This window comes from Varanus komodoensis, unplaced genomic scaffold (assembly GCF_004798865.1).
Source record: "Varanus komodoensis strain SLA01 unplaced genomic scaffold, ASM479886v1 scaffold82, whole genome shotgun sequence".
NCBI classification, from domain to species: domain Eukaryota; kingdom Metazoa; phylum Chordata; class Lepidosauria; order Squamata; family Varanidae; genus Varanus; species Varanus komodoensis.
Window position 1 is genome coordinate 1,428,960 of NW_025336508.1, and position 15,655 is coordinate 1,444,614.

General features: G+C 53.7%; 1 protein-coding gene across 1 annotated transcript; it reads right to left on the reverse strand.

Annotated features, from left to right (window-relative positions):
* Window positions 1-2,126: 2,126 nt before the first annotated feature.
* Window positions 2,127-12,848, reverse strand: PDCD1 (programmed cell death 1). The gene is made up of 5 exons (XM_044456256.1): window positions 12,641-12,848; window positions 10,033-10,344; window positions 8,608-8,808; window positions 7,168-7,202; window positions 2,127-4,200 (listed from the first exon to the last, which is right to left on the reverse strand). The coding sequence occupies exons 1-5, from the start codon at window positions 12,723-12,725 to the stop codon at window positions 3,976-3,978; spliced, it is 858 nt and encodes a 285-aa protein (XP_044312191.1). The 5' UTR covers window positions 12,726-12,848; the 3' UTR covers window positions 2,127-3,975.
* Between the last annotated feature and the right edge of the window lie 2,807 nt (window positions 12,849-15,655).

Below are 15,655 nucleotides of genomic sequence, written 5' to 3' on the forward strand. Positions count from 1 at the left end.
TGCTGGCGTTGGGGGTCGGAGGCACTTCTCTGCCGTGGTCCCACTGCTGCTTGGCTGGCCGATTCCAGAAGGTGGTGCTGGGGATTGTGGCTCCATGCCATGGCAGCTCTGCCATGGAGTACTGCAGGGGTCCATCTTACCCCCCATGCTTGTAAACATCTGTGTGAAACCGCTGGGGGAGGCCATCCGGAGGTTTGGGCTGCGGAGTCATCAATATGCTGATGACACCCAGCTCTACCTGTCCTTTACATCTAGTCCAGGTGAGGCCATGGCCGTTCTTGACCGGTGCCTGGCTGACGTGATGGGCTGGATGAGGGCCAATAAACTGAGGCTTAATCCAGGCAAGAGGCAGGTCCTGTTGGTGGGCAGTTCAGCCTTCCAGGTAAGTGATCTCAGCCCTGTCCTGGACAGGTCGCACTCCCCCGAAAGGACAGGGTCCGCAGCTTGGGATTGCTCCTCGTCCCGGAGCTGTCCCTGGAGTCCCAGTGGCAAGGAGCACTTTCCTTCAGCTCCGGCTGATCCATCAACTGTGCCCCCATCTGGATGGGCAGTGCCTTGCAATGGTGACCCATGCTTTGGTAGCCTCCTGGTTGGATTGCTGTAACACGCTCTGCATGGGGCTGCCCTTGAAGAGGGTCCGGATACTTCAACTGGTCCAGAATAGCACCACCAGGTGGTTAACAGGGACCGGCAGGTATGAACACATAATGCCGGTCCTTTTCCACCTACACTGGCTACCAGTTGGAGTCCGGGCCCAATTCAAGGTGCTGGTGATGACCTACAAAGCCCTAAATGGCTTAGGACCTGGTTACCTGAAGGAGCGTCTCCTTCCATAGGTGCCTGCCACCCTTTAAGATCTTGAAGGAGATTGGCAGGGTAGTTACCCGGAGAAGGGCCTTCTCTACATTGGCACCCCGACCGTGGAATACGCTTCAGAGAGGTTCACCTGGCGCTGTCGCTTTATTATTTTTGGTGCCACCTAAAACTTTTTTATTTTCCCAATATTTTAAGGTTTGACTGTTATTCTAATACGGGTTTTATTGTCAGAATTTGATTAGGATGCTGTGTTTGGCCTTATTTTTTGCCTTACTGTCAATCCTCCCGAGACTACAGTAAGGGACCCTCTACAAAAGTTTTGAATCATAAATGCTGTGCACAGACTTCAGTGCGCACCACAGAGGCCGATCACACTCGTGTGGGCGGACGAGCCCCACTTGGTGGCGCCCAGCCGAGCGTTTCGTCCCAGCCCGCCCACTTCCTGAGGTCTGACAGAGCAAACCACTCGGAGGCAGCTGCAGTGAGAGTGAAGACCACGCTGGTTAGGATGGTCGTGTTTCTCCACCTTCACAGCTGTTCTGGCTTGAGGTCTGGGCACCTGAGTGGGAGCTTGTGGTTCTCAGCAGCAGCAAGGGACCTCCTCAGAGCTGCCTTTTCCCTTGCTCCAGAGGCACCCAAGCCCAGAGAGCATCGTGGAGACAGAAAGGATGGTGAAAAGCAGAGTTTGGGCAGAATTGCGGTCATGGTGGAACCCAAAACCTGAGAGTCCGGGAGCTGCACAACAGAGACCCTTCCCGGTTGAACTCAGGAATAAATTAGCAGCTCTCACACCTGCAGAAGTGGCTCCGTTTTGAAAAGATGGCCAATGTAACCTGAGGAGCACTTCAACAAATCAGGGAACAGCAAAGGACCTGTAGGAAAGGTGGAATGATTGGGAACTGGTGTGGTCCAGAGAATGAGGACACTCATTTTGCTTTAGCGTGGGCATGATGGAAGAAGAAAGACTATGAATAGGTGAGGGCTGACAGGTGGTGGGGATATGTGGAGAAGAGATGTGCAGGTGAGGACCTGCAGGTGAGTCCCTGCAGGTGTGCAGGTGAGTGGGGATCACAGCATCTTCTCCGCCTTCCCTGGGAATAACCCCTGGCTTCTTTCCCAAAGAGAAGTCCCAAAGGGATGGAGCAGCACCCCAAGCTGGGCTGTGGCCATTCAGGTGTGATACCAAACCAGTTTGCCCAAACTGGTTTCTGTGGCTTGGAACAGAAGCCATTCGTGAGTAAGAGTCTGTCAAATCCTTCTGGTGTGAGATGTGAGCTATCCGTGCTCCCCAGGGCACATATCCTCCATGCCACGGTTCTCCCATGATTTACTGAAGGAATTTCAGGCAGTGATACCATATGCAACATTTTGCAGACAGATCCAGAAAGAAACATTCCATTCAAAAATGCACAATAAAATACCACAACAGAAATAGGCAGCAGCAAGCAGATCCACTCCCAAAATGGCTCTGCACGGACGGGAATGTTTGCCTGCACGCCACAGATCCTGGTCGATCTGGTGCAGCGCCGGAGGGTTTCCTTCTGGAGGGACCCCCAGGCTAGACTGAGTGCCGTGCTCAGGAAGGGCCTCCTTGCCTGCGGGTTTGCACCCATTCCTCTTCAGGAGAAAAGAGCATCTGAACAGAGTCATACACTGTATTAATTGTGCGTGGAATTTCACAAGCAGAGTAGTGAGCAGGGGTGGGGGGTGATCTGTGGTAGGCGGAAGGGGTAAATCCTCTTTTTTCTGAATACCCTCCTCACTTCTCTACACATAAGAAACTAAGGCCAAAATAGTTCAACTTTCTTTGAACTACTGAACTACTGGCCAGGAAATCAGTAAATCTCAGCTGGGCACAGATTCTCTTCTCGCTTGTTTGTTTCTTTTTTTAACTTCATTCCCTCCTGTTTCTGCCTCAAGCCGCAAAATCTTTTTTATGGTGTGTTTTTGAAAAACACACAGGTGGGCTTTTTTTTGTTTGGTTTTCAAGCGCACATTTTTCCACTACGTGTGCAGGTTCTTCCCCTGAGTGCTTTTTCAATGAATAATAATTGCAGCTTTGCAAACCACAAAAATATTTGTGCTTGGACTGTACAACTGTGAAAGATCAAAGCAGTTTTTGTGCGGGCTTTTTTCAGACAGACACAGTTTTGTGAGGCTTTTTTGCTGTTAAATGTGTGCCCCTCTTGCATGCATTTTGGGCCTGTACCGAGATCGAGGGGCACTTCGCCCCCTTTCTGCGAACCGCACTGCAAGCGTCAGCATCGCATGGACGCTTCCAGTAAACTGAGGTTTGCATTTCCATTAAGAAGGTGCAGGGGCAGCGGGTTCCCACTGGGATGCAAACCCGACCTGTTTCTCACCATCCCCACTCCCAGGAGCCCAGAGAAGCGAAAAGCAGAACCCGCCTGCTTGCGATGCCGCTGGAAGGATGCAGCCACTGTGGCACATGGGCGTGGATGGTCTGCCCGGCAGCTCCCCCGGCCCCTTTCTCACCCCCTGTCCTTCCCCATCGTGCCCCAAGTCCTTGAGCCAGGCAAGTAGGTTCTTCTGGGGAATCAGCCCCAGGAGGCATGGCGCGCGGACCGTGCAGCTCGGCCAATGTGGCTCCACCGCACCAGCTCGATACGCCGCCCCCGGCTCCCCGCCATCAGAAGTGGGGCAGGTGCGTTTTGCAGGGGCAGAGATCCCAGCGCAAGCGAGGGGGTGGGCCGCAGTCCCCCAGGCTCTCAAGCCAACCTAAGTGGCCGCAGGGTCAGTGGACTTCCGAGCCTGTTGTGTCCTGGCCAGGAAGGGCTCCAGGTGAGCCAGCGACAGACGGTATGCCAGGCACAAGGCCCCGGAGGGAGCCCAGCCTCACAGCTCAGGGCCACTTCGGGGGCGCCGCTCAGCCCTGCACCCCAGCTTCAGCCGGAAGGACGCCGTGCCCCTGAGCACCCGCACTCGGCTGTCTCTGCCAGGGCCTGGCTCCAGGCGCCTGTGCTGTGAAGGAAGGCTTCTGCGGCTCAAAGGATGTGGTTTGCCAGCAAGTCTGGATGCCCAGACACGTCTGGGTCCTCAGATGATTCACCGCCACACCGCCGGTGCTTGCGGTGCCACCCCGGGATCCGTGAGAGCGGGAGACGCCAGGCGGGGCCGCGGCTGCGCTCACCCGTCCCTTCAGCGTGGAGGCCGGCTGCCGGGGCATGCCCTCGGACTGCGCCTGGCTGCCTTGTCCGCCTCGGCCGGGCCGGGCTTCTCCGGAGGGAAGACGATGGTGGCGTACTCGGTCTGCTCAGAAGCAGTGCGCTTGGCAGGGGGAGCCTTTTTCGCCGTCCCCGGCGCCTGGAACTGCAGCACCCCGTAATCCACCGTGAAGACGGTCACTCCGGGCGGCTCTTCTTCCTTCCGTTCAATCCAGAGTGGGAGAATTTCAGTAAGAGCGCATGTCCCTCGTGATAATTTTTTTAAAAAATAAGGACAGGAGCATTTTCTGACGAAAAACAGAAATGATGCGGCCACGTGGGAAGGTAAAGCAAGTGGGTCCGACCTGCCGCAAGGATGAAACGCTGGATGGTTATCCCTCAGCCCGGGGGCCAAGGCAAACCCTCCAGAGCTTCCTAGGGGACCATGCCCCCTCTGAGCCCCCCCCCCGCCCAGCCATCAGTGGCTCTTTGCACATATTCCCAAAGGGTTGGAATCACGAGTAGCACCACTTATTACATTGCATTCATGGGCCACCTTTTTCCCTCTTGCAAGGGGCGCAAGGGGCGCTGCAGAGCTCCGTTTTGCCCTCACGAGCGCAACCAGGTGAGGTGGGCTGGGGCGACAGGAGCGACTGGGCCAAGTCACCCAGGGAGCTGGGGACGAGAGCCCCGAACTCCTGGGTCCTGAGTCCAGCACTCTACATCCCAAGCCACACTGGCTCTCGTGTGAAAATAAAAACATAGAAACAGAGCGAGTCAGAAGGGGTCTCCTGGGCCATCTAGTCTGACCCCTGGCTCCAGCCAGCTCTGCTCACCACATGCCCACCATGTGGACGTCCAGCCTATCCTTGAACACCCATACTGATGGGGCCTCGACCACCTCCCGGGGAAGCCCATTCCATCTCCTAGGGGTCCGAGCCATCAGGAAGTACTTCCTGACATCCACCCTGAAGCCTGGTCCCTTGAGCTTTGCCCCATTGGGACGCATCCTGCCCTCCTCCACAGGGGAAAACGGGTCTCTACCCACCTCTGTGCAGCACCCCTTCTTATACCTATAAGTCGCTCAAAGATCCCCTGGGAGTCTCCTCGTCTCCAGGCTGAAAAGACCAGTTCCCTCAGTCTCTCCTCATCTGGCATCCCGCCCACACCAGTGCAGAAAATGCTTCTGCCAAGGCTGAGTCACTGGCAGTAAGCCCTGTAAGCTAAAATAGGCTGGGGGGTTGGTATCCCCCCCACTTTTGCATATGAATGTCTTCACCCCCCCAAGAAAATCCCCAGAACTGAATCTGGACCTCACAATGAAAGAGGCTCCACAATTCCAGTCAAGCTGCACCTGTGTGTTCTCGGACCCCCCCAAGACTCAAAGGACAGCAAAAGGCAGCTCTGCCTCCTGTTACTTCCGGGTAGAGAATGCAGGACAAGCTGACCTGGTTCAGTAAGGCAGTTTGACTCCCCCACACATGCTTTTTTTACAGTTCCCCAAAGGCAGAAAAGCAGCAGGCCAATCCACAAATCGACCATTTCTCCCTTATATGCTAGTTTTCTACTTGCAGGGAGTTTTGACTGTGTGGGAGATCGTTTCTACGCAGCAGTCACCACCTATCCATTCTGACTGTGCCACCTCGTTCTGCTGCAAGGATGCAGAATGAGGTGAGAAGCGGAGTTTGTGCTGCCTGGAAGCAAACGTCCCCCGCATGCAGAAAATTAGCATATCAGAAAGGAAAGAGTCTTGATCTCCCCAGCGTGGAAATTTGCCACACATGGCAGTGGGCTTTTTGGGGGAAAGCATGTCTCTGTCACCCTTAAATAAAGATCTGAAGAACAGCCATTGTTCCCAAATTTGGGGGGAAGGAGAAGTCGCCCCACGTCCACTCTGAAGCGGTCCAGTCCAGAATCGGAACTGCTCCACCCATCCGAGAGCCGTTTATCTGCTACAGAAGGGCACTTCCTGCACCGTCTGTGCCCCATCAGGCCAGGCAAACGTCAACCCCCGAAGGGAGGGGGGCTTGGGGGAGAATGTCCAAGGGGATTCCAGCGGAAATTAAGGGGCACTGGCCTGCAGCTACGCCCTCGGGTCTTCGCAGCAGACTCCCGGACCCCACGGATGTGTGAACGGGGCAGACACGGGTGGCATGAACAGGCCTTCCTGGTCTGGCCACGCCTGCCCTTTGCCTCCCAGGAGACCTTCCAGATGCAGCAGCAGCCAGAAGGGCTTGTGCAACTGGCCTGCTTTTCTCCCTCACATGATCGCAGGGGAAATGAGGAAGCAGGGAGCAAACACAGGGGATGGGAATATGATGACTGCTACCTGCCCCCCGCCCAGCCTCTGTGATGAGGCGGGATGGCGGTGCGCTAGAGTACGCACAGTGCTCCAGTGTCCACTGAGCGCAAGCAAAGGCCCCCCAGCAGTCGGCTGTGGCTTTCGGAGGCCTCGCAGCACCGCAGGCTCGGACGGGGCTCCGACACCGCAGAGGCAGTGTACCCACCCCGGGTTTCAGTCTGAACTTGAAAGGATCTGCTGGGCTTCATCCCCAAAGGAGACGATGACCAGGAGCAAATGCACTGCCTGGCTGGGTTTAGAACTGCCAACCTGCACCGCCTGCCAGGATCCGCTCGCAGAAGTCAGGGCGTTATTCGTGACCCTGGAAGAAGCCCCAGCATGTATCTCTGGTGCATTGTGAAGCCCGGCACTTTGGAGGTTTGGTTCAGCACCGTGCAAAGCTCCTCCGGAACTCAGATTGCCTGGGGGGGTGCTCTCCCCCAGACTTCGGTGCCACGGCTTGGACCTGCTCTTAGGCTGCATGATCAGAGCTGGCTTGGAGTGAGGAATTTAACTCCTCACAGACCTGAAGAAAATCCTTCCTCTGAAGGAGCTCTTTGTATTTGAGAGAAATCTGATGGCCAGTATATACATTTAATAAACACAAATAAATCTCCCATCACTGCCAATAGGAGGGTCACTCCAAAACTACAGCAGATTCAGAAGTACCTCTGGCTGCCAGCTATTTTCTTAAAGGCCATCTTGCCAGGAACATGCAGGGGCCCTTGAACAGGTTGCCCTGTAATCCCGGTCAGCGGGTCCTTTGCGACCTGAAGCGCTCAGGTGCAAACCCAAGTCAGCCACATCCATGAAAACAATCTCAGCTCTGAGCAAAACGGCTCTTACCAAGGGAGCATTTTCATCCTGTGACCTCTTCTGTCCTGCAAGACAACACAGAATTCATCCACTGGTTAAGCAAGATCCCCCAGCCGCACTCCCACCTGCGCACCTCCACCTGAGCGGGATGAAAGGGGAGGTGATGGTTTACGCGCTCTTATTTTTTAAAAGACATCACACTGCAGTGATGCCTCGCACAACCTGCGGTTTCCCAAGAGACAGTCGACTCTACAGCAGCCTGCAGGAGCATCGTCCTTGAAATCAGTAGACTGTTGCTCTTCTCACGGCCACAATGCGTGAGATTCTGCCCACCCACCCAAAAAGGGCTTGATAGGCACACACTCTGCCGTCCCACTCCGGCTCTGGAGCTCAGACCCCGAAGGCTGAGCTGCCACGCTGCCCCCTTCCCGGTGGGCACGGAAAGGGCCGCGCCCGCTGCCTCCCCTATGTTGCATAGGCTCCTTAGAAGGGGAGGGGGCGCCGCAGAGAGGGGCAAGCTCGAGTTGCTCCTTACCGCCACCCCAGCCGCCCACCGTCCCCAACAATGGCCATCTAGACCAATTCCTGATACTGATCATTGTGATGCTGACATCTTTACGGCACATGGAAGCGCTGGGTTTGTATCGGGACGAGCGGCGTAGAAGCCATTGCAATGAATAAATAAATAAAGTATTTCCACACTGGGACACAGCCCCAGTGGAAGAAGGGGAGGTCCTGGATGACCGGAGGCTGCGGTGAGACCCACTCATTTTGGATGAAAGCCCTTCTGAATGGCCTATCTGTGACAGCCCTGCTTAACGGCTCCAAGTCCAGCACTGCAGCCTCCTTTATGAAGTCCATCCATCTCTCACCAGGGCCCCTTTTTCTTCTCTGGCCTTCTGTCCCCTTTTGAAAGGGACCAGAGTCCGTGCCTGCCTATGTTCCCACCAAGAAACCACGGGAGCCGCACGCAGGGCTCCAAGCCGCTCCCCTGAGCTCACTCCCAGGAAGGACTGGTGTGAGGAGGAAACCCGCCACGGCTCCGGCTCCATGCGCTTGCTTCTAGCTAAAGGCTGATCTCGGGGCTGAAAAAGTAGACGCACATGCGCTGGCTGAGAACCCGGTGCTTTAAAACATGCGCATCTTTACCTGTGCCTCTATTTGTGTTACTACTACTACTATTATCATTATCATCATCATCATCATCATCATCATCATCATTATTCCTATTATTATTTCTGGGTAAAGTTTGAGGTTCATTATGCAGAAAGATCACCTATAAAGCAAACCGAAGTAAGAACCCCAACCCAAGGGCTCTTTTCTGCATGAACAGCGGTTGCCCATTCAGTCCGTCGCCTGCGCCCTCAGCGATGGGCTTGGGAACCGGCTGAGGGTTCAGCGCAGGGGCTGCACGGACACGGACACGCGGGGAGAGCGGGTGGACGGGCTGGGCCTGCCCCCGAGATGTACCTTTCCTTTTCCTGAGGACAGTGGCGAGAAAGAAACACACAGACACGAGCAGCACAACCAGCCCGGCTCCTCCGATCGCAACAAGAAGGGTGCTGTGGTTGGGGTGTCCACTTTCAGGCTTTTCCTCTTCCTCCTCCTCCTCCTCCTCCTCCTCCTTTCTCCTTTCCTCTTCTGTAGGTCTTGGCTCAGGGTTAGGCTTTTCTGAGGATGTGAAGCAGAAAGGCAGATTCATCGACTGATTGTGAAACCAGCTGCATTCCAAAGCGAATCCCACGGGTTCATCCAGGAGCAGAGGACTGGTGCCCCCCATTTGCTTCAGCGGGAAGTTTGGGGGTGGCTTCAGAGGGGCAGCCTCGTGGGGAATGTGGAATGTGGACATGTGGGGCAGTGTGGTAGGTGACGTGGTCGGGGGGGGGGGGCGGTTGCACGCACAGTTTGCAGCGAGGGGTGCCCAGGCTGGCAAGGCCAAGCGCAGCGACATCCATTCCCCCCTCTGCCCCACCTCGAGCCCCCTTGCAAGACTGCTTCTTCCCAGCCAGGCATTCTAAGATCCCAATCCGCTTGCGCGTTCCTCCTGGCAGAGCCAAGCTGCGAAAGCCCTTCTGGGCAGCCCCCAGCCTACAGCTGGGCTTTTCCGAGCTGGGCGTTGCTCTCGGAGAACTCCCTTCCTTCGGCAGAAGTTCCATGAGAGCAAATATCCCAAGGACTGGTTGCACAACCAGGCCAAGGACGAGGCCATTACGAGCTCACCTCCGCTTTGCCTTGGGCAAGGAGGCCAACGGCCACGTGGGGCCACCTCTGCCTTGAGCCCACGTGCCACCAGGGCAGGCCCGGGGGTGGGGGGGGGGGCAGCCGCTGGAGCCAGAGCTCACGGAACGCAGCGCTGGCCTAGGGGTTGGCTGCCAGCCCTCCCACCCCGACCCCTGGCTTGGCCACAATCCTCAGAGCAGGTGGGAGAGCAGGGACCAAACGTTCCCGGCAGAACCCATCTTCTCCATGGCAACGCAAAGAACTTTGAGCTGAGATCGTCGTGAAAGGAGCACTGAGTCCCATCGGTTCAGGCTTCTTCAACTCCCAGCAGCTTATATGCGCCATTTGCTTTTCATTTTATATATATATATATTTTGCCCCCCGCATGAATCACTTTGCCATTTGGCTGCCCATCCCCGCAGCTTGGAGAGCCTCCCTTCACACAGCCTGGCTTGAACCACCCTAAATAATTCGGTATCATCGACAAGCTTGAGCGTTTCCCCGCTCGCTCCTCGTGCAGCATCATTTCGGAACGTGCTGAAAAGCGTCAGGCCAGAAATGTGGATCCCGGCTGTAGAAGAGGGAGGTTGAGAGAGCAGGAATGCGCTGCAAGAGATGGACAGTGGGACCCTTGGCAGCCGCCCCCGGGGAACGGGGAATGCTCTGAGGGTTCACCTGTCACCGTAAGGTTGGCTTTGTTGCTTTCCTTTAGTGTTTCGTTTAAGGAGAAGGCCAGGAGAGTGCAGGAGTAGGTCCCGCTGTCATTCTTCTGCACGTTCCGGATCTGCATCTTGAACGTCCCTGAATTCAGTCTGGTTATGTTGTACTTCCTGGTGTTTTTACTGCTTTCCAGTCTCTCTGGCTGGCCCCGACTGTCCATCTTGTACCAATTAAGGTGATACTGCGAGGTAAGTACATTCGAGGTGTTGCAGGTGAAAACAGCTGTTTCTCCCATGGATAGGTTTAACTGCGATGGCCAGATCCTTGCTGCCAAAGGAAACAAAAAAGTAAGATGCCTAAGCAGTGCCAAGAAATTCAAGAAATAGATGCAATAAGTAATTTCAATAAATGTATATATTTATAAATACCCAAATAAGGAAAGGAATTTGAAGAAGACTAAGACCTGGAAGGGTAGCAATGAAGGAATTAGAAAAGAACATCCGATGTAGGAAGTGTTTACAGGAGACCAAGGCCAAGATAATCCACGTTCTTGTATTCCTGAAGCTCTGTGGATGGTGTGAAAGCTGGACAGTGAAGCCAGCTGATGGGAAGAAAGCTGGAGGAAAACTTTGTGGATACACTGGACTGACAGAAAGATGAGCAAATGTATTCTTGAGGAAATCAAGCCAGAGCAAAAATGATGACATGGAAGCTGTTGTACCTTGGGCACATTGTGAGAAGGCAAAACTCCCTGGAGAAGACAATCGTACAGGCAAAGCTGAAGGCAGAGCAATGCAATGGATCGAGTCCATCAAGGAAGCCACGGCCTTGGGCTGGGAAGGGCTGAGCCCCGCGGGCACAGACAGAGCATTTTGGAGGGCTTTCCTAAGCCAGACAACTCAGTGGCACATCACAAGGCCAACCAGAAGCAGTGCAGGGGACGCCAAGAAGTTATGCGCTGGTGCGCCAGGAAAAGAAATGCAAAGCCAGGAGAGTTCTCCTGGGATGCCTTCGCTTTCTCTTGGCCATTCAATGGGCTTTGCCCAGGAGGTTTTCCTGGCAGTGGGGGCAAGTGGCCCATTTGGGACCACAACGCATGGGCAAAACCAGTAAGCATTCCTTAGAGGTAGGTGCATCTGTTGTAGCAAAAAGCACCGGAGGTTGGGTTAGGGTGCACCCATGGAGAACTCCCCAGTGTGACAACCCCGAAGTCGTTGTACAACTATTCTCCCTTTCTCTCACTAACAATTTTCTGTCTGTCTGTCTGTCTGTCTGTCTTTCTTTCTTTCTTTCTTTCTTTCTTTCTTTCTTTCTTTCTTGTAAAAAGAAGAGATGGGAGAAATGATAGGAAAGTGCAGGAGGGTTACAAAATGGAAGAGACTGTCATGTGCTCATCCCCATAATATTCCAGGTTTGAGACACAGTAACTACAGGATAAAAACTTTGCCTGGAAGGCCCTCATGGTGCTTTAAGGGATTACAGGTGTAAAAAGGCATACATTCCCATGAACAAAGGACAACGCTAGCAGGCACGTGGGTATTCCCAGCTTGGCAGGTCTAAAATTATACTTTCCCGTACATGGGTTTAGGGGAGAAAAAGTCCTTAGTGTGGGTAGGTGGACGCACAGTGGAAACAAATAATAACCAAACCTTGTCGTAAGCCTTTAGTGTCTCTAAAGCACTAACAACACCCATTTCCAAAGCAAGAAAAATATCCAGTCTTCAATTAAAACACCCACATGATCTTGATTCAGTGGAAGCTAATAACTTTGCAGCTCCAGTGTGGGATCTGCATGTGCCATTTCTTTCCAAAACCGCTATACCACTTTTAATTCAGAAGAAAACCCACCCAAAGTGATCTACAATAGAAAATGCTGAGGAAATACCATAAGACCAATTATTAAAGCAAGAAGCAATGATTAAAAGAGTAGCGGCCCAGTTCAAATAACGCAGAGGAGCTGAGCAAGCCAACCGTCACGGAAGGACCTGGGCAAAAAGCAGGTCTGCCATTGCTGCCTGCCTGGATGACAGCATACCAACAGTCCGAATTTTCAGTGCTGTTTTCCCTCACTTCACCTCTCGCTCTAGCCAGGGACATGTACTGGCTGACATACGCCCTAGTCAACAAAAGCTTCCTCCTTAATGCTCTTTAAGGTACAAAAAGGCTCTGTTGAATCCTTTTCACTCAGGCCGTCCACCTAAGTGGCATGGCCGGTTGCCCAGATCTGACAAGCAACTCCAGCAGGTATTTATTTAGCCCATTAAAAAGAAGAAAACAGATCGTAATGGGAAAAGCACGTTGAGTTCCACAAGATACTCAGCAGTTATGACAAACTCTTACAGAGTTTGTAAGTGGTGTTTGTGTGTGGTGTTTACGCGTCGTTTTCCTTCTTCCTAAGAAAGGCCCTGACTAAACATCCCTGAGAAGGCCACAAAAGGGGCTCGAGGACATACGTCCTAGTCTGCCTTGCCAGGAACCGGCCCTCCGCGCACGCTTCCTGGGAGCCCGCCACGGGACCAGGGCTCGCCCGCTCTGCCTCTCCTTCTCACACGCACATCGGTCTCCTCAAGCCCACTCCTAGGAAGCGACCGACCGTTCTCCCACAAGCACACTTGGTACATACGCGAGGGCTCATCCAGCAGAGCAGGCTGGCAGAGAAGCAGCAACAGGCACGCTCCCGCCAGCAGCACCTGATGTGGGTCCTCCATGGCTACCCCTGGGAAGCTGGGAGCAGCCCAGGCATCTCCTCCTGAGCCACTTCCGCGCCCGGGATTCAAGCCGGCCTGAGGCGAGGCTCCGGGCAGGCCATTCCACAGCCCGCCATGTCAGCAGAGACCAGCGCCATGCCCCACGTCCTCCGAGAGGTGCCCTGGGGCAGCCGTGGCATGAACTGGGCCCACCCCCCACCCCCCGCCAAGGGCCAACCCACAGCTTCCTGCCCACCTCCTTCTGCCTCCTGCCGAGCAAGTTTCGCACATTCAGGGCATTTAAAGGAAACAGCAGCATCCCAGGAGGAAGATAAAGGAGCCTGCAACCGCAAGCAAAAGGGAGGCGGGGTCTTTGCAAGCTGCTCTGTTGGCACATCGCAAAGCCGCAACGGCCCACAGCGGAACACAACACCCAGAGCCGAACAGGAAACACGCGGGGAAGGGAAGCGGCAGAGTTCCCTTGGATGGTCCCCATGACAGGCGGAGACCCGTGACAGTGTTTACGGCTGACAAACAGCGCGGACAGAATGACTTGGGAGAAATTAATCACTGCGCTTGGAACCTGATGGGCTGCCAGCTCAAGCAGCTGGGCTGAAATTGCAACGGTTTGGATGCAGCAGTGGATGGGCAACCACGGCGGAAGGAACAAGAGCCGCAGGATTCAGGCCACGGCCCACTTCGCTCAGAGTGCCGCTCGCCGCGGCCACGCAAGGAAGCTGCAAGCGTGACCTTACGCATTCGGGTTTATTGTGGATTCAGCAAACCCGTTTTTGAAAACCAGAAAAAGAAAAAAGGCAGAACTAGATTACATTGACTATATCGATTCTAATTGACACACGTGAGACGTACGCATGGATGTGCCTAGGAAAAGACAGCTTTCTAAATTACATATAAGCTACAACAGAGGCAGGCCAAATATCCATGAATGAATCCATTCATATCCCATCCATTCACACACTGAAAGAATTGTAAGGTCCTCAAACATTGTATTAGAGAAGTGAGCATTGATTCTCCCGGAGCTGAAACATCACTCTTGGATGTCAAAATGATGTGGTAGAGGAAGAAAGCGGATAATGTAAGAGGACATGACGCACCGATACATGCAAAGGAGTCTTCCAGTACAAAGTTTATCCATGTTATAACCTCTCTCCAAAAAGAGGCAAGTACTTGCCAAAACATTTCAAAATATTAGATTAAATGAAGTCCTGACTCTGTTTCACCTCCAGCAATGAGCTGAATTAGTCATGCTGTCCAACGCACATCGAACAAGAGCTTTTGCTGAATAAGATGTAATCCAAGATCCACTGGGGCTTCCAAAGTGTCAAATGTAGAATTGGGCAAAATAAGCCAGCCCAGTTCCCTGTTCCAGTCCTGTTTAAGATTCTGTGTATCACCTTTATTCACCAAAGTAGGTGTGTATAAACATGGCTTGGCCTCTGGAAGCACCTCCAGCACCAAAGGAGACTTTGAAGTCAGGGAAACAGCAGGGCCAGTCCTGGGTTGCTGAGGCAGGCGAATCCCAGTCTGCACACAATGCCGAAAAGAACAAACACTCATAATCCCGCCCACGGCTTGAATCGAGATACAAATTGAACTATCCAATCCCACCACCAGACACCTTTTGATCTGTCTGGATTTTCCCACTGAGTCAATATAGCCTGAGAAAAGGGATCGAATGTCGCTGAGGTGGCCTGTTGCGGCCTCACCTCTGCCAGCCTGTTCTCACAATTTCTCCTACCCAACAAAAGGGTCTAAAAGGTGGGGAAAGGATGGCAAGACTGAGATAGATCACAGCAGGGAGACGGAAAAGTAGTTGATCTATCGAGTCTCCCGGGACTCTTGCAGGGACCAAGAAGGAGAGCCACAGAGCCCTTGGTCGTCTGCAGGGGATCACAGAAACCTGGTGGGGTGAAAGGCAAGTCTGGAAGGTGAACATAGAGGGGTATCACCTTCTGAGAAAGGACAGGAAGGGAAAGAGGGGTGGGGGCGTGTCTTTATACGTCAGGGAAAGGACAGGATGCAGTGAGATAGAAGGCAGCACAGATGGGGATTCGGCAGAGGCAGTCTGGGTGAAACTTAGGGGTCTTGACAGGGAAAGAGACCTGTCAGTGGGGGCATGTTATCGCCCTCCTGGTAAACCTTAAGACCCTGGATGATGTCCTGACAGGCCAGATTCTAAGGATATCTTGGGGGAGAGACACAGTAATTATGGGAGATTTCAGTCTCCCAGATATTAGTTGGGAGACTCACTCGGCGGTGACAGCCAGGTCACGTCGCTTCCTAGAAGCTATAGAGGGAGGGTTTTTCACACAGAGGGTCTGGGAGGTGACGGGGGCGGGGGGAATATCCTTGACTTGGTCTTGACCAACAGGGAGGAGCCAATAGATGAAGTACAGATTAGGGAAGCTCTGGATGCGAGTGATCACTCCATCCTTTGCTTTGAGATCAGGGGACTGGGGACGTGCAGCAGGTCGAGCACTAGAAGCTCCTCAGGGCACTGGACATTACAAAGGCACTGGGCCCTGATGGGTTACACCCGAGGGTACTTCGGGAGTTGGTGGGGGTACTCTCATATCTGCTGGCCTCCATATTTGAGGCCTCATGGAGAACGGGTGAGGTTCCGGCAGACCGGAGGGTGGCATCAGTGGTCCCAATCCTCAAGAAGGGTAGTACAAGGGACGTGGGGAATTACAGACCGGTTAGCCTTACGTCCATTGTAGGAAAAACAATGGAAAGGCTCATAATAGAGAGAGATCTGGTGATGCTAGATAGGGAAGGGAGGCTGACAGCCACACAACACAATTTCCACAAAAACAGGTCCTGCCAGACAAACCTTGTGGAGTTCTATGACAAGGTTTTGAGATGGCTGGATGGAGGGGATGCAGTGGATGTGGTTTACCTGGATTTCAGCAAGGCCTTTGACAAAGTGC

Excerpts from the sequence above, each read along its gene's own strand:
- PDCD1 (XM_044456256.1), bottom strand. The coding sequence starts at position 12,725 with ATGGAGGACCCACATCAGGTGCTGCTGGCGGGAGCGTGCCTGTTGCTG. Across the intron at positions 7,203-8,607 it reads TGTCCTCAGGAAAAGGAAAG|GACAGAAGAGGTCACAGGAT; the intron begins GTACATCTCGGG and ends GTTGTCTTGCAG. Across the intron at positions 4,201-7,167 it reads AGGATGAAAATGCTCCCTTG|GAAGAAGAGCCGCCCGGAGT; the intron begins GTAAGAGCCGTT and ends ATTGAACGGAAG.